Genomic DNA, 25,908 nt, shown 5'->3' with positions numbered 1-25,908 from the left:
AAAGCACTAAGAACAAAGCTTATACATAAAGGAGAGCAATATTCTTTTTTTTTTTTTTTAAACCCTTACCTACCAACTCAGAATCAATACTATATATTAGTTCCAAGGCACAAAAGTGGTAAGGGCTAGCCAATGAGGGTAAAGTGTCTTGCCTACACAGCTAAGTGTTTGAGGCTGGAGTTGAACCCAGGATCTCCTGACTAGGCCTGATGCTCTATCCACTGGGCCACCGTTAGCTTTCCAGAGATCAATGCAGGATTGTTTAAACCATAGATCTTGAAGAATGCACCTGTGGATGGTGTATATACCAAGTATTTTACTTCCTGAAGTCCCAGAAGGATAAGCTAGTTTGAAGAAAAAGGGGCCAGAAATATAACTCTCCGGGTTTTAATTTGATTCCCTTTCGAACACGAAAGTACAAATGCTTTAACTCTTCTTTTCCCTCCTTCATTTCCCTAGCTGGGATAATGTTATACTATGATCAAGCCCAAGTTGACATAATGGTGTGGTGTTCACCTGTGCAACTTTGGGGGATGAAAGATGGGCAAGATGGATTCTCTAACACTAACAAGATGTCACTCTCACCTCCACAAACATTAAAACACCTATTCTGCCAAGTGCTGCCCTTCACTGTTCTGTCTCACTTTTCTATTTAAAACTCTAAACCGATATTCAATACTCAGACCTAACTCCCAGTGCTTATGATGGTAGTCCTTAAGCTTACTGCTGAGGAATGACAAATACAGCAATAGGATAGCTATCCTATTGCTAACTATCCTATTGCTCTGTTTAAAATAAAAAAACAGACCAGGGTGTACTCTCCTTTTCTAAGCTAGGATTTCTTTTCAGCATATTTGTTTTCAGCTCTCAATCCCAGGTGAGAATTTCTCTTCAAGCAGTAACATGGAGCTTGGAAAAAGTAAGCAACCCAAAACTAGCTATTTGTAGACTCACCAGTCAAATTTTTTTTTGTTTCTAATTAGGACATTTTCCTACCTGCACAAAAAACAGTGGGAGAAAAAAGATTGCACAAGCAGTACATTTCTCGTCTCCAGGCTTTCTGTTTATTTTTGTCCAAGAGGAAGCAATGTGAAGCAGGAAAGGCTTCTTTTCCATCCCTCCTAAGTTCATTCCAGAAACACCAACGCTTCATCTGCCAGTTATTTTAACCACCAGTTAAGAGAGCACTGTGATAATCTGGATAGCGAGCTTTGCACATCATAAAACTCTGGAGTAAAAAAATGTCATATATGAAAGGGACCTTTGTATACAGGACAAAGAATGTTAGAGCTGGAAAGCACATTGAAGATGAAAGGCCCTCAGAGATCATGGAAATCTAATTCCTTCATTTTGCAGATGGGGCTGTTCAATCTCAGAGAAGGAAAGTGATTTGTCTAAAGTCACATGAGTCAGTGGCAGGGCTAGGATTATAGTCACAGACTTCATTTGTCTTGGTAAAATCCATCTCTATTACCAGAAAAAACTTCCTCTCCTTCCCCTCCATAAACCATATCGATGATGGATGAGTTACAAGAATTGGACCATATTGTTCTGTTTTCCTAGGACGCCAGTGCCGTTTGGAGGACCCCTCATCTCTGAGACATTCCCCAAAATGGATATACCCTTCATTCCAAAAGAACCCATAAGTGGCCTGGAACTCCTCAGCTACAGACCCAGTTTCAACCGAGTAGCCCAAGGCTGGGTACGGTCCCTTCTGGAGTCTGAGGAACTGTAACTTGATCTTAATTACTATATTCCCATGGCTTTGCTTCATTAGCCTGCTAGGCACAGAGATATTGCACTAACATTGGTTACACATGTCAGTAGTTCTGCCATTGGTCACATTCTGAATTCTGAATAAGTGAAATCCTAATCTACCTCTGATGTGAGGATAGGCATACCCTGGGTCCCACCTTGTTCTCAAATTGAAGTTCTTATGGGCCTTGGCAAACTAGGAAAATGAGAGAAAGAAATCTAAATAAAAAGGCTATTCAATAACAGCCCACTCTCTGACCTTGTAATACCTAAGCCTTGACTCACTGCTGTTTTTAAAAACTAGCACACTGACCAAAAAAGATGTTATTCTTATGGCAAAGCAGCTATCAAAAATTCTTCTATACGTATGTTGTGAGATGACTATGGGTGATTGATATGATATAAGCCCAAGGGACAAAGGAAATCTCTCGCTGATGTATCAACTTCTTTAATGGTCATATCTGCTAGGTGAACTTCACCTCCTTCTCTCTCTAGCAAGAAGCACTATTTGTGGTTCAATGGGAGAGTGGTTTCCAGAGTCTACTTGCAAAGAGAAAATAGGAAGGGAAGTTCATTCCTGTGAGTGCTTCTGTGCCTCTGTTGTATTTTGCTGCAAAGGCTCAGGAAACTTTTTGCTTAGCTCTGCATTTAAAAAGGCAAAGGTTTTTACCATGAGGTAGAGACCAACTATTAAAACACATGTGACATGTTGGGGGGAAAAAGGGAGAACGGCTCATGTGTAACCTTTGCTGATATTGAGCTATCCTAGAAGTGATAGAACATAAAAGTTCATCCACAGTGAAACTGAGACACCAAGTAGCTAGAACTTGGTTCTTAAGTCTGACTTGAGTGTTATAACTAGAAAAGGGGCATGAAACACCAATTTGGTTTTGTGCAACTGAGTGTGCTGCCTTTTGGTTGGTTGGGGCAGTTCACAATTTAATGGGAGTGGACAAGTCCTACTGACTCTCTCTGACCTACAGAGCCTCTAACTTTCTTTTTTTTTTTTGTTAAATCCTTACCTTACATCTTGGAATCAATACTGCGTATTGGTTCCAAGGCAGAAGAGTGGTAAGGCTAAGTAATGGGGGTTAAGTGACTTGCCCAGGGTCACACAGCTAGGAAGGCTCTGAGGCCAGATTTGAACCCAAGACCTCCCATCTCTAGGCATGGCTCTCAATCCACTGGGCTACCCAGCTGCTCCCAGGAGCCTCAAACTTTCAAAAGGAAGAATCTGAATTGAGCTCTGAGTTTCTTCTCTACTTCCAGGCTACCAAAAACAGTCTCATCAGAAAAAAATCCAATATACTATCCAAACTAAAATCTTTATCACTTTAAAGAAATAATACTTGAGAGATTTTAGATCTACTAATTACTTAAGAATATACCTTTGTCAGATACTGATATTCAGTAAATTCAGTAAAAATTAGATGTTAATGCAAACCTCAATTAATGAAACAAAACCACCCATGCAACACACCTGACACTCAACTGAGCTTTTTAACCAAAGGCTCTGGAGAGAAAAAAGTCCATGGTGCTTTCCTTTTAAAAAACCCACTTTTAAACTCAACTATAAATTCTGTTCAGACTAAGAGGAAGCTAATATTAGCAAGCAGGCTTTATAAACTGTCACATTTTGGGATATCCTAAGTTTTACCTTAAAAATGGGGAAAAGAATCCCTTCCTTACCTTCCTTATAGTGGTGTTTCATGAGGATAAAATCCGAGCAGAGTTGAAGGTGCCTTGAAAAGTAAGAAAGTGCTATATAAATGCAAAAGGTTACACTATTTCACTTCAGAAATGGGTAATTTTAGGGTCACTTCCATTAATCCAAAGACACCAGCCACCAGAGGTGGAAGAAAATGCTACGGAAAGCTAGAAGTATGCTCATGACAACGTTTGGAAAAATTGGCCCATTTTAATTGCTTTTTTAAAAAATTCTAAAATTTAGAACAGATTTCATTTCCTTTACCTTTTTCACTTGTCTACAATTCAGTTTACATCCAAGCAATATTTCTATAAAGAGCAAAGTAATAAACAGCCTCCTATGCAGCAGCAGAAAATTAGATAGAAACGCAAGAAGGTGCAAGTTAAACAAAGATCCTTCCATAAGTCACAGCTCACCCATACAAACAAAATAAGTTTTCCCATTTCACAGTTAGAAAGGTTATTAACATCTACCTCATGAGAGGAGGTATGAGTTTGCAATGCAGGCCCCACAGTTTTGTGAAGAGATTGGTCACTCTGGAGGGTAGGGTCTAAGTACGAGCTTTCTTAAGACTGAATAGAAGTTTGTTTTGTTTTGTTGGCAGAGTTCCTTTAGCAAGAGGAGGATAAGGGAGGAAAGAAAGTATCTAGGGGTATTCACTTTTCAAAGTTTGACTTTGGGTAATGGGGAAATCATACTTAATGACTCTCCCTAATGACTGGTACTAGCAAAAGAATTATTTAAAAACATTGTTGAATATTTATTTCCAACCCAGGTCAAAGTCTGTCAAACCAAAACACACAAAGAAATATATACAATTAGAATTATGACTCTCCTAAAGGTTCCCAGAAGCTCCAAACTCACTCTGACCCTCTTTTCCCTGTATGGTTAAGAACAAAAGGACATGGTTACACTAGTGACCAGTTTAACAGGGCTCCTCCACTTGCCCTGGACTCAGGAACGTGGCTCCGGTTCTCTTTTTTGCCCATATCTTAGCATGTTAAATGCTACCATGGAAACTTACAAAGAAAAAAAAATATTTACTTCAAGATTTATTTATTACATTTCTAAAGCGCCTTTCTGACTCAGAGCCCAACCACTGTGCAGGATGTTAGGGACTGCTGTGCTTTCCTGCATGAGCCCCCATCCTCTGGGGATCCTGGGAAGGATAGTGGATGGGGCCTGGAGCTCGCATGAAGGGAGGAGGTGGTCCCATTGGGTGGAACATGTGTGGTCCAAAACCTACAGATGGGAAGGAAGAGATGTGTCAGATTTTTCAGTTCTCGTGACAACCTTTCATAATTTTCATTTCTCTCTCAGTCTAAATTAGCAATATATAAACCAAACTAAATCTAACATAACTCTGACTTCAAAGCCAGTCTCCAGAATTAAAGATGTCTATCCAATTACTTTTTCTCCCTAAGCCTTTCTCCTTCTAAGATTTCTTCAGGGCTAGTCATCATGTGTATGATCAGGAGTTCAAGGCTTCCTGAGCAGGAGGTAGACACCAGGAATAGTTTGACAGGCAAAGTTTGACTAGAATTCAGGGCTGGCATATTAGAAATTGACATAAGCCTCTTTCACTAGTTGGAGTCTTGAATGGCAGATTGGAATAAGATCAAATACATATAAGAAATTTTCTGGAGCCATTGCCAAGGGGAGATCCTCTTCCTAAGGTCTACTAAAGCAGAACATTACAGGATGTTAGTAGACTTTTATATAGAACCATAAGTAAATTAGTGTAGACATACACATTATGGCAAAATGACTAGCTGGAATGATGATATGAGAGGAAAGCTGAAGGCAAAGGAAGAAAATAAAAAATATCAGCAGGTCAAGATTAACTTTGCAGGGTTCTATAAAATAAACCCAAGGAATGTAGTACACCACTGCAGTGTGTGGATATTGGGGAAGTAGGGAAACAAGAGGACTAGAAGGGACCCAATAATATTCTGTGATGAGAAATTTCTGTATCTTCCTTGTCAAGATGTCAATTACATCTATCACACTGAAGAAGCAATCTCTTTCTTCATCTCTCTCTTCAAGTACTTGCATATTCTACCCTCTGTTATTTTTCAGTATTTCAATCCTATCTCACCCACTAAACTGCAAACATAATGGCATCCCCAAAGCACCAGGTTCTGTGCCACGCATATAAACAGATATTTATTAAGAGAAGAGAGAAGGGAATTTAGTTTTAGAAGGCTAGTCTTCTGGATAGAGTATTGTAGCTTGTGATTTATAAAATAATAGAGATTAGCCAATTGATGATATTCTTTCTATGTGTAATGCTGTGTTTTGAAACAAAACTAGTAATAAACAGACTGACAATCAGGAGACTGGGTTCCTAGTAATCAATTAACAAGCATTCAACAAGCGCCAACTCTATGTGAAGTGGGATACAAAAGCAAAATAAAAGAGTCTTTGCCTTCAAAGAGCTTACTGTCTATTGGGGAAAGAAAATATGTATCTATGTAGAATAAAAGGTCATTTTGGGGGAGATAAGTAGGGAAAGGGCAAAGCCCTAGAAGCTAGAAGGATGAGGAAAAGCTTCAGACCGGGAATGGCACTGAAGGAGAGGGGGAGAGTCAGTGCAAAGGGACAGAGGCAGGAGATGGGACATCATATCTACCTTGGTTGCACTGCAGTGTGGGAAAGGTAGGATGGGGCCTAGTTGGGAAGGGCTTTAAAGTCCAAAGAGAGGGCCTTATGTTTGATCATATGGGGAATAGCCATTAAAGAATTCTAAAATACTATAAAGTTAGAACTGGAAAGAGCTTAGAGCTCAATTGGTCCAATTATCTTATAGAGAAAGAAACTGATGATAGTCTTAGGCAGACCATTAGAGGCATACCAGGGCTACAAGAAATCCCTTGGGGGGCAGCTGGGTGGCTCAGTGGATTGAGAGCCAGGCCTAGAGATGGGAGGTCCTAGGTTCAAATCTGGCCTCAGGCATTTCCTAGTTGTGTGACCCATGGCCTAGCTCTTACTGCCCTTCTGCCTTGGAATCAGTATACACAGTATTGATTCTAAGATGGAAGGTAAGGGTTATTAGGGGAAAAAAAGAAGTCCTTTGTCTTTTAAGAGGCTGATAGAAGGTCTTACCTGGTGGGGGTGGAGGTGCAATTCCAGGAGGTGGGGGCAGGGCAATATTCACCACTGCTGGAGGACCACTGGGAGGGAGATTAAAATAATTGGCAGAGGCTTCTTCTTCAGCTGCTGGAGGAGGAGGAAGAGCTACAGAAGAGAATAATATAAATTAGATACAATAATATTCAATGCAGGAAAGCCAAAGATGGAGTATGTAACTACTGTTTCCTCTCATTATAACTATTCTTTGCTAATGGAAACTCTAGGAGTTGCTACCTATCATAGGGGAAATTAATTTTATTTACTGTTCAGAATAAAAAGTTGGTTGTTATTAATGTTCAAACAAGTAACTGCATGGAAACATTATTCTTACCTCCAGGAAGTCCTGGAACAGGCTCCAGCTTAATTCCAGAGTCTGTGGTTCCTTCTTTTTCCTTTTCTTTTCCTCTGGCTGCCTGTGATCTAAAACACACAACAACAAAATCAAAATCATCATAACACCAAGAAAGATGACTCAAAGACACCGCCTACTACCCACTTTCTAGGAACATGGTGGCAAACCTATGGCACATGAGCCAGAGGGGGGGGACACTTAAAGAGTCCTCTCTGTGGGCATATGCACCATTGCCTCAGCACAGAGTTCATTACTAGAAAGCCAGAGGGACATGAGGGTGGGCTGCTCCTTTCTCCCTCTCATCACCCACCCTTCTAAGTTTCATCATCACTGCTCTAGGATATCCCCAAATCCACTAATATTCAAAAAAGTTTAATGTTATTCTGGAATATTGGTAGACATTCCAGGCTTGTATATATCTACCACCATGCCTCAAAAAACCCACTAAAAGACAAGCACAAACACAAATCTTACCTTCCCCATTTCACATTAAGCCTTCGTCCATTTACAATCAATTTGTTAAAGGACTTCTCAGCAGCCATCTCTGCAGCTTGCCTTGTGGCAAACTGGATGAAAGCACACTGTTGCCTCTGTACAACTGTTATCGTTCGGATCTCACCAAATTGGTAAAAATGATTTCTATATGTAAAGAATAATGGAAAAATCTGAGTTCACCTCAACTTAAATACGTAGCAACTACACAAATTATGTATATCCCCAAAAGACCAAAAACAGATGAACTCTTTCACTGCCATAGAAAGATCAACAAACTGCTGACCACTGAGAAATTTTTCTCCCATACCTTTGAGAGAGAGAGAGAAAGAGAGAGAGAGAGAGAGAGAGAGAGAGAGAGAGAGAGAGAGAGAGAGAGAGAGAGAGAGAGTTTTTTTGGTTTGCTTATATCCAAAATTAATAAGCTAACTCAACAGAGTAGGGCAAATGTTCTTCTTCCCCTCCAGGCAAACTTCTGAGACAAGAGCTCACCTTTTCCACTATTACCACTACAGGTACCGGATATCAACCTAATTTCTTCTACCAGAGCTCTACATGCAGTTTTCTGTCTATTTTGTTTTCTATAGACCTTTTGCTTCTGTGACCTCCTGTCCTTCTATATCACCCTTGATGTTATTCCAATGAGTATATGGGGCAGGAGTGTATTGGGGTGATAAATGGAAGATACAGAATATAGTCAGGCATGTGATCAATTATGTTTTTTTCCTTCTTTAAGGATAGATTCAGAAATACCATTCCTATATCCCTGAGATTAAAAATGACAGTTCCTTTCACTAGTTCTTACTTAACTAGGCTCATCTTTGGTTAGGTGAACCTTATAAAACCTTTATCATTAATACTCATTTCTTTGAAGTATTTCCACAAGTATTACAAGGTAAAATGCATCAGGTTATTGCTTCCAAACTGCTCATTTTTCCTTATGCCCAGACATAACATAGAAGTTCGCTAGATATAATATAAACAAACCAAAGAATAAATTTCCTAGTCTGCTGCCTTATGTCAGTTTCCATTACTACTGTTCTTGCACACATACTATCTTTTCAGAAGCTGGAGGGCGTCCATACCAATTAAAATATACCCACATACCTGAGATCTGTCTCACTGATTGTATCTCCAAGGCCTCCAACATATAGTGTGGTGATGGTCTTATCATCTGGGGGGTCCAGACGAGGCATTGTTGAAGCCCTTTTCAGAAGCTTGTCTGCCACAGGGTCATTAATGCCATAATATCGATCCTTGATATTCTGATCAGCAAGAGGATCATCAGGATCTGTAGGCTTCTCATGTCTATGGATTAACATGAAAATGAACAATGTCGACTTTGAAGCCAGAGCAAGGCAAAATTCCATTAAGCTATATAATAGAGTATGTTTACTTCAAAAGAAGTCACAGAATGAATGCTTTTCAAAATAGGAAAATAAATCATATTAGTACCTTTGACTACCCTTCTCTTTCCTTCCTTAGAATCAATACTGTGTATTGGTTCCATGGCAGAAGAGCAGACAGGCTAGGCAATGGGGGTTAAGTGACGTGCCCAGGGTCACCCAGCTAGGAAGTGCTTGAGGTCAAATCTGAATCCAGGTCTTCCCTTCTGGCCCTCTATCTACTGAGCCATCTAAGGGTTCCCTTTCTCTTTTGTATTGCCTTCTAGCTCACAGGTAGGAGACAGACTGAATAGCTCCTTTTCAAATCAAACTACAACTGTTTTCTCATCTTCAGCCTTCCTGTTATGATTCTCAAATTCATTTTTTTACACCCTGAACTCAATTTATAACTTCCAACTTCACTCTAAAATACATATAATCATATCTTAGGTTTCACTAGAAACTAGAAACTTTGCATCTCTTAAGATTATGGACTTTCCTTGCCTAACCTTTCCTCCTTCTTTCCTATTCATTGTAACTATGACTTTCATTACCTCAGTTTTTCACTATTCTTCCAGTTCATCAGTCACTTCAATAATATTCTCTTCTACTTTTCCTCTATTTCACTATTTCTACCCTGCTAACTGGCAGCCCTAGGTAGTTTCCACCATTTGTCTTCTCTCATTACTACTCTTGAGCTGATAAAATTCAGCTGCAGAAAAATCATAAAACTGCTGACTGGGCCCACTGTAAATAGATGCTAATTTTAATTGGGCTCTCAATGCTGCAGGAAAATTCTTTTATTCATTTCAATTCTTTATTACATTTCCTAAATACCCGTTCCAAAGCTCTTTTGTTATAATGGATCCAAATATGAATGTAGAACATGGTGCTTGGTGAAATAAACAGTATTTTTTTTTGGAGAGGAAGGAAAAATGAGTACAACTGATTGATACACTGAAAAAATCTGAAAACATGCAATGTGGAACATTTGTTGGCCTCCCACCTCCACAAAGGTGAAAACGGGGGGGGGCGGGCGGGGGCATCTTCTCATATCTCTACGTTCTACTTAATCTTTATAATTTTGTCCATTGTTCTTTTCATTTAATGTTCCTGTATTTGCTGTGCTTATTACTTTCTTGGCTCTGTTTACTTCACTTTGCATCAGTTCATATAAATATTTCCATGCTTCTCTGAATTCATCACACACATTTTTTCCTGCAGGATAGTAATATTCCATTATACTCAGGCATCATAATTTGTTTAGCCATTTGTCAACTGATGGGAATCTTCTTTGTTTCAAAATCTTAACTACCACAAAAATGTTGCTGTAAATATTTTGGGCAGCTAAGTGGGATAGTGGACTGAGTGCTGGGCCTGGAGCCAGAAAGACCCATCTTCCTGAGTTCAAATCTGGTTTTAGTCACTTACTAGCTATGTGACTATAAGTCACTTAACCCTGTTTGCCTCAGTTTCCGCATCTGAAAAATGAACTGGAGAAGGAAATGGTAAACAATTATAGTAGAACATGACTGAATAACATTATTTTATAGTGGATAGGGTTTTTATTCTTATTGATGGGTTCCCTGGAGCATAAACCCAGTAATGTGGTCTCTGGTTTAGTTATTTGGAATGAATTTCCCTTTCTATTACTGCTTCTCGTGTTTTGTTGTTATTGTTATATAGAAATGCAGTTAATTTTTGAAATTTTCCTGAACCTATTGAATCTTTGCTGATTTCTGGAATTTTCCAAATAAACCACCATATCATCAGCAAACCGTTTTATCTTCTTTTTACCAATCCTTATTCTTGTTTTACTACTATTGCTAGCATTTCCAGAACTAGATCAAATAATAGTGGGAAGATTGGGCATCTTTGCTTCACTCCTGTATTAATGAAAAAGATTCTAGTGTATTCCCACTGCATATGATGCTTCCTTTTGGTTTTGGAGATGCTTTTTTAATGATATTAAAAAGGGCCTCTTTCCTCTTTCACTTCCAAACTCTTAGGAAAAAGGCTGATTATATTCAACTATACTTTGTTACTGTCTGACTCCTTTCTCAACTCCTTAAAATGTCTTGCAAACTTACCTCTCAATTGAAGACACTATTTCTAAAGTTAATAACAATCTCTTAATTACCGAATGTATAATGGCTATGAGGCACAGTAGATCTAGTGCTGGACTTGGAATCAGAAAGAACTGAATTTGAATCCAAATTCAGACTCTTACTAGCTCCCTGACCCCAGGAAAATCACTTAACCCTCTCTGGGTTTGTTTCCTCACCTGTAAAATAAGGTGGTTGGATTCAGTGGACTCTAAGGTTCCTGTTAACTCTATATTTATGATCTTATGTCTTGAACTAAAATTATCTTCTCCCTACAACCTGTCCTCCCTAATTTCTTTATTCATATCACTGGTACCACCATAACATTGATTTAACCAGTTTTAAAGTCTCAGAAGTATCCTATAATTTTGTGACTATCCTATTAATTTTATCTCCACACTCTCACTTATCTGTATCCTTTTAATTGCCAATGTAATCACTCTAACTTAGATCCTCATATCTTTTTTACTTTTGAATTATCTTAATGTCCTAACCATTCTACTTGCCTACCTTCTATTTCCTCTCCAAACTAGTCTTTACACACCAATGCCCATGTAGTTTTCCGAATGGGTTCCTTTGATCATATTACTTCTCTATTCCAAAGCCTTTAGTGGCTCATTAATATCTACTCAATAAAAATTGAAACAACACATCCTGGTATTCAAAGTACCCTATAATCTGGCTCTAACTTCTTATTTCACAGGATTCTCTTTCATGTACTGTATATTCCAGTGAAACCACATCATATTATTTCTTATTCTTGTCTTCTCCCATCTCTATGCTTTAGCTCCAACACCATCAAACATGCCTATAATATAGACTTCCCCCTACCTCTGTCGAAGTTTCTCTACTCTTTACAGCAGTGGTTCCCAACCTTTCTAATGCTGTGACCCTGCAATACAGTTCCTCAGCAGTGACCCCAAACCAAAAAATTATTTTGGTGGCTACTTCAAAACTGTAATTTTGCTAGTTATGATTCGGAATGTAAATACCTGATATGCATTATGTATTCTCATTGCTACAAATTGAGAGGTTGAGAACTGCTGCTTTACAGATTGCTTCAGATGTCATCTAGTTTCATGAAGACCCCTCGCATACTACTTTGCCTGAATCATTTCTCTGCATTTGCAACACTTCTCTCTTGTACTGGTTATATGTGCCTAACTTTTAATCTCTGAGTAGACTTTGGGTCTTCCATTATAGGCCTTCTACACTTAATAAAAATTTGTTGAACTGAATTTCTATTCATCACTTGAGGTAACTTTGCTACCGTTATCACTTAAATGACCACATGAAGAAACAATATCTGGCCAATGCTGTCCTCGGTGATGGTGCCATGTGTCTGGTACAAGTCAAAAATAAAAATTTTTCCCGTTTTAGGAGCATGACAGTCTATGACAAACCCAAAGACCCCAGATTTTGGGACAAAAATCCACTATTTGACAAAAACTGCTGGGAAAACTGGAAGACAGTGTGGGAGAGATTAGGTTTGGATCAACACCTCACACCCTAAACCAAGATAAACTCAGAATGGGTGAATGACTTGAACTTAAAGAAGGAAACTATAAGTAAACTAGGTGAACAAAGAATAGTATACATGACAGACCTTTGGGAAGGGAAAGATTTTAAAACCAAGCAAGACTTATTAGAAAGAGTCACAAAATGTAAAATAGACAATTTTGATTACATCAAATTAAAAAGTTTTTGTACAAACAAAACCAATGTAACCAAAATTAGAAGGGAAGCAACAAATTGGGAAACAATCTTCATAACAAAAACCTCTGACAAAGGTCTAATTACTCAAATCTATAAAGAGCTAAATCAATCGTACAAAAAAATCAAGCCATTCTCCAATTGATAAATGGGCAAGGGACATGAATAGGCAGTTTTCAGCCAAAGAAATCAAAACTATTAATAAGCACATGAAAAAGTGCTCTAAATCTCTGATAATCAGAGAGATGCAAATCAAAACAACTCTGAAGTATCACCTCACACCTAGCAGATTGGCTAACATGACAGCAAAGGAAAGTAATGAATGCTGGAGGGGATATGGCAAAGTTGGGACATTAATTCATTGCTGGTGGAGTTGTGAAGTGATCCAACCATTCTGGAGGGCAATTTGGAACTATGCCCAAAGGGTGATAAAAGACTGTCTGCCCTTTGATCCCCCATAGCACTGCTGGGATTGTACCCCAAAGAGATAATAAGGAAAAAGACTTGTACAAGAATATTCATAGCTGCGCTCTTTGTGGTGGCCAAAAATTGGAAAATGAGGGGATGCCCTTCAATTGGGGAATGGCTGAACAAATTGTGGTATATGTTGGTGATGGAATACTATTGTGCTCAAAGGAATATTGAACTGGAATGGAGACTGGAACAACCGCCAGGAAGTGATGCAGAGCGAAAGGAGCAGAACCAGGAAAACAATGTACACAGAGACTGATATACTATGGTTCAATCAAATGTAATGGACTTCTCCATTAGTGTCAATGCAACGTCCCTGAACAATCTGCAGGGATCTTGGAGAAAAAACACCATCCACAAGCACATGACAAACTGTGGGAGTAAAAACACCGAGGAAAAGCAACTGCTTGACTATAGGGGTTGAGGGGATATGATTGAGGAGAGACTCTAAATGAATACCCTAATGCAAATACCAACAACATGGATTGGGTTCAAATCAAGGACACATGTGATACCCAGTGGAAACACGTGTAAGCTATGGGAGGGGTGGGGGGATGGGGGTAGGAAAAGAAAATGATCTTCCCCCCCCCCCCATGAATAATGTTTGAAAATGACCAAATAAAATAATGTTTAAAAGGGGGAAAAAAATAAAGACTAAACTATTTGACTTACACTACTTTTACCAAGCCCTAAATCCATGATTCTAAAACATGGGGAGAACACTAAGATTATGTTAATATGCACAGATCTATGTATCATACAGTACAAAAGCCTAGTTCCTACTGTTTATTTTTTAAACATGCAATTAATTCAGTTATAGATTAAACATTTTTAATAGTATGGTTGGTGATTAGTTTTAGGAAAAGCAATTAGGGGGATGGGTTACATGATACCTTATCTTCACATGCCTTCAGACTGAAGAGATACAGCATGGTGTCTTGCATACTTCTTTGGACCTGACCTATTATTTTACTGGTATATGGCAGCTAGGTGGTATAGAGAATATATTGTTGGACTTTGGAGTGGGGAAGACTCAAGTTCAAAACCCGCTTCAGCCATGTAGTAGCTGTGTGATGCTGGGCAAGTCACACCTCTCTCAAATGCCCCTATCTCAGTGTTGTGAGAAATGAGATAACAAGAATAAAGCACTTAGCAAACATTAAGGCTAGCTATTATTATAAGGAAATTCTAGTGAGAAAACTCCTCTACAAATAATAGGTCTACAACGGTATAACAACTTACACTTAAGTAACATGCCCTGAGTCATATAGTTCTTTCCTGATAATAGAGCCAATGCTCTATTATGCCAAACTGCTTCTAATAAATGCTTAACATATAACAGATGCTTATTAAATAGTTATTAGATTGACATAGGTTACTGCCTCTTACTTGAAGAGACCCTTGCCCCCAATCTTATTCCTCCCCCAGGCAATTATTGCAGCTCCTCTCCTACCTATATGGACACTCCTCTCCTCTTTTACATTCTCCTTTCACCCAGAAGGAACAAATGTGAGGACGATTCCGTTTGTAGTAAGGGGTGGTCCGAGCCAATTTGAGCAGCATGTCACTGGTAGCTGTAGCCTTCCCAAGAACACCAACTGGCCGGGTTCCATCAGAGTTAGAAATCTATAAGAGGATGACAAAGGCAAGAGAAATCATATTAACAACAGTGATACTTGGAGAGAATTCCCAAATCCCATTTCACATCACTTTCATTCAGAAAGTCACAGCATTTCCATACCTCTCGCTCAACATTCTGTGTATAGTATTCTTTGTTCACGTCAGACTTAGGCATGTCATCTTTAAAGGACAGTCCTGCATCACGGACCTGAATAGGTAAGCCTGAAATCAAAGGAGGGGGTTGAGAGAAATTCAGCAAGAACTAAAAGTCTAAATAACAAGTTGTATCTATTGAATATGCACTAAGATCAATAACAGTGACTATGAACTTTATTAAATATTTATGGTATGGTAAGTGGTTATCCAAATTCCTGCTAAAAGAAAGAATTTCAATGGCCAAGGTTTGGAAATCTTTTAGTCAAAAAGAATTTTTATTATAAGACTATATTATGTTAGGTTTTGGCATAGATTCAAATAATAACTACTATTTTTATAGGATTATAGAATCTTAGAGGTGGGAGGGAACAGAAAACACCTAGTCCATCTTTCACCTGAAGCAAGAACCACTTCCACAATATTCCTGATATGTGGTCAGTAAGCCTTTGTTTGAACACTTCCAATTGTAGTGTTCTCATAATGTTCCCCATTTCATTTTTGGATAGAGCAAACTGTTGGAACTAAACTGCCTCCCCATAATTTCTACTCACTAGTTGTGACCTCTGGGATCAAGAAAAATAAATCTAATTATTTTTTCATATGACAATACTCTAATCACTTTACCCCCAAAACCAAACCAAATAAAACTAAGCTTAGAAAGAATTATTTTTAATTTAAAGCATGTCTCTAAATGTAGTACTTGTATCAAACAAGAGATAGGTAGGTGTATTTGCACCAACAATTTGCTTACAGGCTCCAAATTTAAATCAATAATGCTAACTTTAGCTTCAGTTTCAAATAATTAATGAATATAACTGACCAACTTTAATTTGAAGAGTTTTTGGTCCAAAAATTATAATATTTGCAAACAAATTCAAACTTCCTTCATCTAGACTAGGATCTATAGATGTCCATGTACTTTATTATGTGACATGGAAACCACTTTGGGTCCTCCTCTCAACAACATTAAAGTACTGTCTTTGTGATGTCTGTTCAAATGAGGATCAGGGATGATTCTAAGTATCATTTGAACACAGGCAATTCATATACATATAATTCTCCAGAATTAAAAAAAATTGTTAACAAAAAAATGAATATTGTTAAATATAAAGTAGATCAGAAAAAGATTCTATGTGAAATTACATGTATATAGGTCAAATAAGTATATAACAACTCCAACATTTGTACTTTTAAAACCGTCCCGTTTACTGATACATACAGATAAAATTTTTTTTTTTGGAAGACTGTTCTCTCTATTTCATTCAGGCTAGGTGTGCAGAGCCCACTCGTGGGCTTGACCCCACTACTGATTGACATGGGAGCTTTGACCTTCTCTGCTTCTGGCCTGGGTCAGCTGATTCCTCCTTAGGTAGCACCGCACCCCACCCCCCATTCTATCTCTACTCCTGGGGAATTTACTATATTGGTACCAAATTACTCTGGTCACCTGATTTGCTTTAGAACTATTGTAGTTCAGAACTCTTGAGCTCAAGCAATCCACCAGCCTCAGCCTCCCTGACAGCAAGGATTATAGACAGATATGTGTCACTAATATAGATAATTTTAAAAATTCCTATCTTGTTCTAAGTATCAATTCTAAGGCAGAAGGGCAGTAAGGGGTAGGGAATTGGGAGTAAATGAAATTGCCCAGGATTACACAGTTAGAAAGTATCTGAGGTCACATTTGAACCGAGGACTTCTTGTACCCAGGTCTGGCACTCTATCTACATTACTACCCAGCTGCCCCAATACAAATGATTCTTAACAATAAAGGAATTACAAGGGCATGAACCCTTTCTCCAACTGGATAAGTTTCACTGTCTTCCCCAGACACTATAGTTACAAATTTGATGCATAATGGAGACTCTTGAAATTCTTCTTTCACCATTCAGCATAAAATTATTACTGTGGTAATTTTTCATTAGCAACCACAATCCTGACCAGAGTCCCATACTAACTGTTTTTCAAATAAATTTCCTATGTATCTCCAGATCTTTCCACAAAGACAATAATGAAAGTTCCTGCTTTAAGAAACTTACATTTTAGTTGAAGGATACAAGATGTACAGACATGAGTAAATACAAGGTAATATGATTAGGGAGAGAGTGTTAATTATTAGGAGGAAACAAAGAAAACTCCACAGAGGAAAGTTGTACCTGAGTTGAACTGCTGAACTTTGAAGGAATTTGAAGGATTGCATTCCTGACATGACGGATGGCTTGTATGAATGAAGAGAGGTGGTATATGGAATGTTAAGTTCGAAATTAAACCAACAGTCTAGTTTGGTTGGAATAAAGTATGTGAAGAGAAATAAAAAAGCTGGAAAGGTAGGTTGTTGGCTAATTGAGAATGGATTATAACAGGTAAAGTATTGGATCTCCCCAGAATCAGAGCTCTCAGAAGTTGTTGGCATAAGGCAGGGACAAAGGAATTAATTCATATTAGCTTTGAGTGTTACAATTCTCTTCTTTACTCCCTAAAAAGCCAACACTCAAACGGCTTCCAAAACTCTTATTTATATTATCAAAAGCACTGCCTCTTCTTAGCATCTCTAGGTCTTCCCAGGCCCCTGACAAGTTATTTTTCTTTAACTACTCATTCTACAAATATTTATTTGAATTCCTTTTATGGATAAGGTACTATGGGGAAACAAAAGTTCCTACCCAGTCAAGGAGGAGAGATAAGACATGTACATAAATAACAAAAACGGTGTAACAAGAGAGATATGAGAATTCAGGGGTGGGAGAAATAACTAGCTAAGAGGGAAAGGCTCAACTAAAACTAGAAGAACACTCTAAGTGGCTGTTTTTTAAATTCTTGTAACCTCAGTGGGAATATTGACAGCAACAAGTTTGGTTTATGGAAATTTTAACAAATAACCTTAAGAATTTGGTTGAAATAAGGGAAATAAAAAAAAGACCATAACTTTGTGATCTGGGTTGTGGTTCTATGTGAAAAATCTCATAGTATCTTTTATGAGAATAATTCCTAGGTCACTGACTTCATCTGCCGCTCCATCTTGTGGAAATTCATCCACAAGGGAGCACATCAGAGAGGTTTGGACCAGGAATAGCCTTGAATCCTGACTACTCCCAGGGCTCCCACTAAGGGGTAGAGTAAGTCCAAAATGTCCTTGAAGAAACAGTACTTTCAGGTATCGATCAGATAAAACCAGACTCTTCAGAATGGTCCTGGAACTGAACCCCAAGGTTCAGTTAGAGTAGAACCAGAATTGGGGGTAGAATTGAAGGATAAGGAGGACCATTTTCTAGGGTACTCGCTGGTTCATCTGACAACACAAACTCACCATATTCTAGGTCCAAAAGGCAGGTCTGACACACATTTTTTAGCTTGCTGCAGGTTTGGCACACTTCAGTCTTCTTAAAACGCATGCGAACACCGGGGCACCAGCGGAACACTGTGAACGGCCTGGCACAAATCTAGAGCACAAAGCCAGAGACCTTTACTGGCCTAATCCCAGGCCTACAAGTACAACTACCTAATCATAGGCAAGGCCTTCTCCTTTGGAACAATTTCTGAACCAAGAGTTTTGGGCTGGCTTTTAATGGTTTAAATATTTTACATAATCTTGCTTATGATGCTTAAAAACTTAAGGAAACTATCCACTGTTTTACATTGTCTTTTATTTATAAGGAAAAACATTATAAATTCTAGTTTAACTATCCCAAGTATGATCAATCATGAAAGGCATATCTAAGAAGAAACAAGTCCAAAGTCTAGTTGCCTTTTTGTATATCAGATGAATCAGTTTTTGCCCTTAGATAGTTTAGGCTTCCCTTGGTTTTACTCAATATCATTAGGACATTATCTATAGAAAAAAGAGTATGCAAATGGCATTGGAAAGCTTTGTAGAAATAATTTCTAATTTTTCTAAGTCTATTATCTTTATTGGAAAATAGGAAAGAGCTCTCTAGTGTAGATAAACTTACTTTGCATTCTTTTCCATACTTTTCTTTGGTCTGAAATAAAAGAAAACTGTAGTTATTAAGAAGAACACAGAGCAAATGTGTCTAGGACCCCTGACTCTCTGAAGACAAAAAGAAGATTAAAAAAAGATGGCTAATTTATCCTTGTTTGAATTATTCAGGAATTCTACAGAAGCCTTAAATCCTGAATCAAGCCATGGTAAGTTAAAGATCTAACTTCAAGAAAGGGAGGGTTACTTATTGCTACCATCATACCAAAACTTCATTTTTAGTCTTTAATTTTGTCTAGGTGTGTTCACTATAGTCCCTTTTAACTGGGCTTCTGTCCCTAATATTATATAGAAATAGCTTTCTCAAAGGTCAACCATGATCTCTTTGCTACCAAATCACAGTATTTTTTTCCCACCCCTTACTGTACATACAACTTATCCTTTATAATGATCGGTCTCTTTCCTTAGCTTCCCAGGCATTTTTATCCTCCCATTCCTCCTACCTTTCTGGTTATTCTTTCTCTCCTTAGCTCTTCTTCCTCTTTCTATACACTGTTAATAAAAGTGTTTCCCTTCAATCCAACTTCCTTGCTTTGAATCTTTTTCTTCTCTCTATAAGCTACATTTTATTTAAGGCACTCTACTGGTTTCACCTGGCACTCTGTGTGGCTGACCAAGTAACAAGACAATCTCTTTGTCTTTGCCATCTTTTCCCATATTATATATTTAATTGCCTACTGGACCACTGCAACCTGATGTCCTTTCTCTTGGCACCTTAAACTTATTATTATATAAAGCAGAACTCAATCTGTTCTCTAAAAGCTGCTCCTTCGGATATCTCTATTTCTGTCAATGGCAACACTATTCTTCTACTTGTTTGAGTTCCTAAATTTTGCTGTTATATCTTCCTTCTCCCTTTCCCTCATCCCACACAACCAATTAGCTGTCAAGTCCTGTCAAATACATCTCTCCACTACCTCTCACACTGTCATCCACCCCCTTCTATTCCCACTGCTACCATCCAACTGAAGTCCTCTATTACTTTTTTAGCCCCACCAAAAGAAGGGGGAGGGGAAAGAAGGTTATAGGTTCTGATCCTATAATATAGTTAGTATCTCCCTGTTCCTGGTCAATTGTTCAAGGATCTAACAAACATTTAAGCTATGTGGCAAGCACTTTACAATGTGGTTAATAACTATGCCAGCCATTCTCTGTATAAAAATAACAATAGTGAAAACAATGATGTTAACAATTCACATTGCATAGCATATTAGGATTTGTATAGCACAGAGGTTCCCAAACTTTTTACACAGGGGACCAGTTCACTGTCCCTCAGACCACTGGAAGGTAGGACTATAAAAAAACCCCAAAACCTATGAACAAAATCTGTATACTGCTGCCTGGGATAGCGGAGGCTGCAGCACTGGCTGTGATGGGCCTGTCACACCTTGTACAGGTCCATCACTGCCACCACTATAGCAGGTAGCAGTATACACAGTGCAGAACCCTCATCCCCAGACTGCCGCTCACCATGCTGACGTCTTCCATTGTGCAGCCACATAATCCTTTGTGTGGCACTTCATTCTTGTTCAGTTACTCTCAGAACACAGTACCACGCAAAGGATTATGTCACCAGAAGTAGTACTGTATGTGAGTGATGCCTCGCTTTATGGTGCCACCACATACGGTGCTCCTTTCACTGATCACCAATGAAAGAGATGCCCCTTCCAGAAGTGCAGTAGGGGCTGGATAAATGGCCTCAGGGGGTAGTTTGGGGACCCCTGGTATAGCACTTTCCTCACAACAACCCTGTGAGGTGAGTAATGCATGTCTCTGTGCAGAGTCATAAGGAGACCAAGTATGAATCTATGGATAGTTCAAAGCAAATCAATAAACACCAAAGAAAAACCAACTGAAGTATTTGTCCTATATTACTGATCAGTTAGCAGAATAAAAGCAGCATATATATTTATATGCAGATATGTGCATCTAAAATTACTTAAGTATTAAATCACTATATAGACAGATGGCAAGACAGAGACACACAACATTTAGAAGCATCCTCGTATATTAAAAAGTGTCATACTCCACTGTATTGATCATAGATTCAGGTTTACCACTTACTAACAGCAGCAATTTCTATTCACATAAATATGGTACTTTAAAGTTTACCGAATGCTTTGCTCATAATCCTTTGAAGCAGGTAATATAGATATCATTATACCTATTTTACAGATAAAGAAATGAAAACTCAGAAAGGTTAAGGGATTCAATCCATGACTACATAGCTATTAAGTGACTGGAGCAAGATTTGAGCCCAAGCCTCTTAAACCCAAGCTGAATGCTTTACTGCACCAGGTTGCTACTACTGGCTGAGCAGCGATGGCAAACCTTTTAGAGACTGTGTGTTGTGCCGTGACGTGCCCTGTCCCACCCCAATTCTCTGCCTTATTCCAGACAAGGGAGGGAGTAAGCACTTTGACTGGGCTACTGGGCAGAAGGGTTGGGAAGCACAGTGGAGAGGAGGAAGGGAGCAGCTTTGAGAAGTCCCTCTGCCTTTCTAGTAATTAGCTCTGGTGGGTGACATGTGCCCACAGAGTGGTCTCTGTGTGCCATCTTTAGTATGTATGCCACAGGGTTGCCATCATAGATCTAAGGTAAGTTGCTCTATGGCTCTCAGTTTCTTAATATCTGCTCAGTCCATCTCATAGGGTTGTTGTCATTATTAAGTTCAGCAATTCTGTTATAATATGTATTACAAACCTCCTAAATACAAGGCATTGTGCTAGGCTCTGGAGGATCAGAAATGAAATGATAACCCCTCCCCTTACGATGCTTACAAGAGACACAGGTAGCACAGTGGATAAAGCACTGGGCCTGGAGTCAGAAGACCTATATTCAAATCTGTCCTCAAATATCTATAAAATGGGAGATAATAATAGCACCTACCTCCTAGATGGTTGGCAAGATCAAATGAAATAATAATTTAGATATTATTATCACAATCTAATGAGAGAAGAAGGTATGTATAAAGACTAACACAAATTAAAAAATATATAAATATAAAAGATCCAAAAATATGTTATGAGAGATTCAAGAAGGGAGAGAACATTTAGCTGAGACAATAAAGAAGTAATAAAATAAGGTGGACTTTGAAGGAAGGGAAGAGTTTCAAGAGGTAGAGAGAAGAAGGGTCTACTATGAGTATAAAGAGCAGTGGCAACAAAGTAGAACAGTAAAAAAGTATAGATGGAGAATACAGTAGATTGATTACTAGGATTAAGTGTGAAATGAGACTTAGAAGGCAAGCAAAAGTTTGTGGAGGCTAAGGAAGGGGCAGCTAGATGGCACAATGGATAGAGTCAGGCCTAGAGGTGGGAGGATATGGGTTCAAATCTAGTCTCAGAAATTTGCTAATTGTGAGGTCCTGGGCAAGTCACTTAACCCCAATTGCTTAGCCCTTACCACTCTTCTGCCTTGGAATCAGATCGAAGGTAAGGGTTTAGGAAAAAATGTTAGGCTAAGGAGTTGGGCCTTTCTAGATTCTTAGCTTACAAAAACTGGAACAAATCTTTAAAGCTCTTATATAACCCTTTTCTTTAAATAGAGATGAAGAATCTGAGTCTGTAAAGTTATTTGCTTAAGGTAACACAGTTAGTGTATGTCTGGAATTTAAATCTAGATCAGACTCCGAGTTCAATTTCTTTCCATTGTACCATGTAATGAGTATAGTCATTGAAGTTATTTGGACAGAAGACTAAGGTGATTACACTTGTGCATTAGGAAAATGGATTGGAGAAAGTAAAGACGAGACAGGAGACCAGTTAAAAAGTCATTTCGATAGCCTAGGGGACAAGGGCATGAACTAATATGATGGTAATTACCATGGCATCAATGAGAGGAATGCAAGATTATGGAAGTAGGATTGAGAGGACATGGCAACTGATTGGGGGGAAGTAGTGGAATGAGGAAGGAGTTAAAAAAAAAAAGGACTGCAAGGTTATAAGCCTGAGTGATTAGAAGGAAAATGTCCCAGTAACAGAAGTGAAGAGGTAAAGAAGGTACACAGGAGAGTGGGCAAGAGAGACAATGGACTCAGTTATGGATATACTGAATTAATATCAGCAGTATCTAGGTAGCAACATTTAACAAGCTCCTAGAATAGCTGAACTGGAGGATAGATGTCAAGGCCAGAGATTTAGAATCATGGAAACTCACTACTGGAAGAGACCTTAGAGGATTTCCCTCTATAACAACTCTGAAAACTCAACTAGACTCAGCATAACATTCATTTATAGTAAACGCATTATCTTCTGAGGCAGTCACTTTCATTTTTGTACACTGTTAAAACTGAAAACTGCCATATTCTAGTTGTAGTTCTTTCCTCTGAGGTTAAGGAGAATAAATGTTCTCAACCACTCAATTCCCCTGTATAAACACTGATTCCACCATTATCAGGTATGACCTGGATAAGTCATTGCACTTCTGTGGCTGTAAAACAGGGAGAGCACCGTTTTTTCCATCTGTCTTCAGACATCAGAACTGATATCCAATAGACATTCCAAACTCAACATGTTCAAAATGCAAGTAATTCTTTCCCCTAAAACCTCCCTTCCTACTTTCCCTAGGTCTCTCAAGGGCATCACTGTTCTTCTAAGTCCCAAGTCTCAAAACCCAGAGTCACCTATGATTCCTCATTCTCATTCCCCATATCCACACTGTTGCCAAGGCCTGTCTATTTTACCTTTGCCACATCTAATAATCTCCCTTTTCTGCTGGGTGAAATTTCCCATTACTCTATGCTTGGACTATTGCAGCAGCTGACAGTGGTTCTGCCTACTTCCATTCTCTCCTTATTCCAGTCCATCCTCCATTTGGCTGACAGGGATTTTTCTAAAGTGCAGGTCATACCGTGCTATTCCTCCCTCACCCTCTGATTCAATAAATTCCAGGGACTCCCCTAGGATGAAATATAAAATCCTCTGACATTCAAAGTCCTTCCTAACCTAGACTCTCCTCTCCCCCAATCTTTTTAATCTTACACCTTACATACCTTCATCCCTGCCCAATACTTTTTGATTCAGTGATACTGGCTTTCTGAATCTTCCCTTAACAAGACAGTCCATCTTTTAACTCTGGGCATTTGTGCTGGCTGTTCCCTCTATCTGGTATGTTCTCCTTCCTCATTCTGCCTCTGGCCTTTCCTGGCTTCCTTAACCCCAGTTAAGTTCTATCTTCAACAAGAGGCCTTTCCTAATCCCTCTTAATTCGACTGTCTTCTTTCTGTCGATTAATTTCCTATTTATCTTGAGCACAGCTTGTTTGTACATAGTTTACATGTTGTCTCCCCCATCAGATTATGAAGGCAGTAACTTTTTTTTGCCTTTCTTGGTATTACCAATGCTCAACACATTATAGTACAGGGCACACAGTAGGAGCTTAATAAATGTTTAATGATGTGTTGGGGGGTGTGTGTGTGTCTGCAGATAGAGTTGGCTTCTAAGTAAATCAGATCTGAGTTTAAATTCAGCCTCTGACAAACACTGGTTATTCTACCCCGGGTAACTCATTTAACTTCTCAATACCCTGGGAGAGAGGAGTCAAACTCAAAGAAACCTATCCCTGGCATGGCCTCAGATTCTCTTAGAAAATCACAAATTAACATGATCTATATTGTATTTTAAAAATTTGCTGAACATTTCCCATTACAATCTAGTGAAGTTGTAAGCTGTTTGAAGGTCTTGAGTTTGACACCTCTGTCTTAGACAACTAAGACCTAAGTTGCATTGGGAGAAGGTCTTTTCTATTCGGAATTTCCTACTATGTAAATCATCTGTTCCCAAATAAAAATGGGGATGTTATTCACCCTACTTACTTACCTGAAAGGCCCATTGAGAGGATGGTATTTTAATTTATAAACTTTAAAAGGCTACGTAAATGTGAAATATTATATATTGTCTCAAATCCACTTTAATAAGATACCAAAAGTTTCCTATCCTACCAAGAATGTCCCCCTCCTCACCACCAATTCAAACCCTACTGGGTTTTGATCAAGTGATCACCTCCCTTAGGAAACAACCCCCAACTATTATGAACATTATGGTCATATCTAGTTCCATCCCAACATTTAAGTGTCATCACCTGAGAGGTGATTCCTGAAGCAGAATGTTGAGAATGGCAAGGATGAGTGCAAGACAACATGCACAAAATAACTTGAAAATTATATGATCATAACCCCTTTCCGAGAAGAGCTTAATAAACGTAATCGAGTAGACAGACACTCCGAAGCCATGTAGCACACATTGCAAAGTTCGGACCTCGCGGTCACTTCTCACTTACCATCCGAATGTAGGGATTTTCTCCAAGGCACGTCTGACACAGAATAGGGAAGTCCTGGGCAAAGGCAAAACAGAGAAAGCGGGGTCAGGCCGGACCCTTCCTTCCTCTCTCTCACTCCGTCGCAGTGTCCCCACTCATTCTCCAGAGAATGCGAGCGGAGAGTCTAGCCCCGTGCACATGCCCGAGTCGGGGCTCTGGCCTCACTTTTCCCGTGCACAGAGCGGGCTCCCCTGACGCGAGGTCGGTGCCACTTCGCTGGGGAAAGTGAGCCTCCGAAGCGGAGGGAGAAGCGCACGGAGGGTTTGGTTACCCCTTCCTCGCTGATGGAGCTTCTCGGGGCCATGGCCCCGGCTCCGCCAGTCCCGCCGGCGAAGCTCGCGAGCCCCGCAGTTCAGGGCCTTCTTCTTCTTCTTCTTCTCCTCCTCCTCCTCCTCCTCCTCTTTCCCTCCCTTCTTTCCTGGGCCAGCGACGCCTCGGCCTCGCTCCCACCCAACCCCTGCTTCCAGCCCCGGCGGGCGGACTGCTGGCGTCTCGCTCCCCTCCACGTCCCGAGACTCTCGGGGCCCTGATCCCGAGGCGGACCACTTACCGCGTCCTCCCAGTTCTGCCTGTTGTAGGTGTTGGAGCCCAGAGACGTCGCCATCTTGGAAGCGGCGGCGGCCACGGCGCTGCCGGCGGAAGTAAGAGCCGCGGCGCCGGCCCCCGGGGCGGGGCCGCTGCGATCCCAGCACCCATTGCGGCGA

The 25,908-nt window shown here is 39.5% G+C and overlaps 2 protein-coding genes across 2 annotated transcripts in view; one reads left to right on the top strand and one right to left on the bottom strand.

The window, feature by feature from the left end:
* Nucleotides 1-4,268, top strand: part of MYOZ3 (myozenin 3) — a 12,543-nt gene extending 8,275 nt beyond the window's left edge. Inside the window, exon 7 of the mRNA XM_007473871.2 lies at nt 1,564-4,268. Within this exon, the coding sequence (XP_007473933.1) occupies nt 1,564-1,735 (172 nt within the window). The 3' untranslated portion in view covers nt 1,736-4,268. The remainder of the gene's footprint in view (nt 1-1,563) is intronic.
* Nucleotides 3,654-25,908, bottom strand: RBM22 (RNA binding motif protein 22). The gene is made up of 11 exons (XM_001369287.4): nt 25,755-25,908; nt 25,166-25,219; nt 18,840-18,869; nt 18,197-18,329; nt 14,855-14,955; nt 14,567-14,739; nt 8,547-8,747; nt 7,422-7,586; nt 6,927-7,015; nt 6,569-6,700; nt 3,654-4,705 (listed from the first exon to the last, which is right to left on the bottom strand). The coding sequence occupies exons 1-11, from the start codon at nt 25,806-25,808 to the stop codon at nt 4,575-4,577; spliced, it is 1,263 nt and encodes a 420-aa protein (XP_001369324.1). The 5' UTR covers nt 25,809-25,908; the 3' UTR covers nt 3,654-4,574.

The sequence above is a fragment of the Monodelphis domestica genome, chromosome 1 (assembly GCF_027887165.1).
Source record: "Monodelphis domestica isolate mMonDom1 chromosome 1, mMonDom1.pri, whole genome shotgun sequence".
Classification (NCBI taxonomy): domain Eukaryota; kingdom Metazoa; phylum Chordata; class Mammalia; order Didelphimorphia; family Didelphidae; genus Monodelphis; species Monodelphis domestica.
Note: the sequence above shows the minus strand (reverse complement) of the source record. Positions and strands in the feature narration are given on the sequence as shown.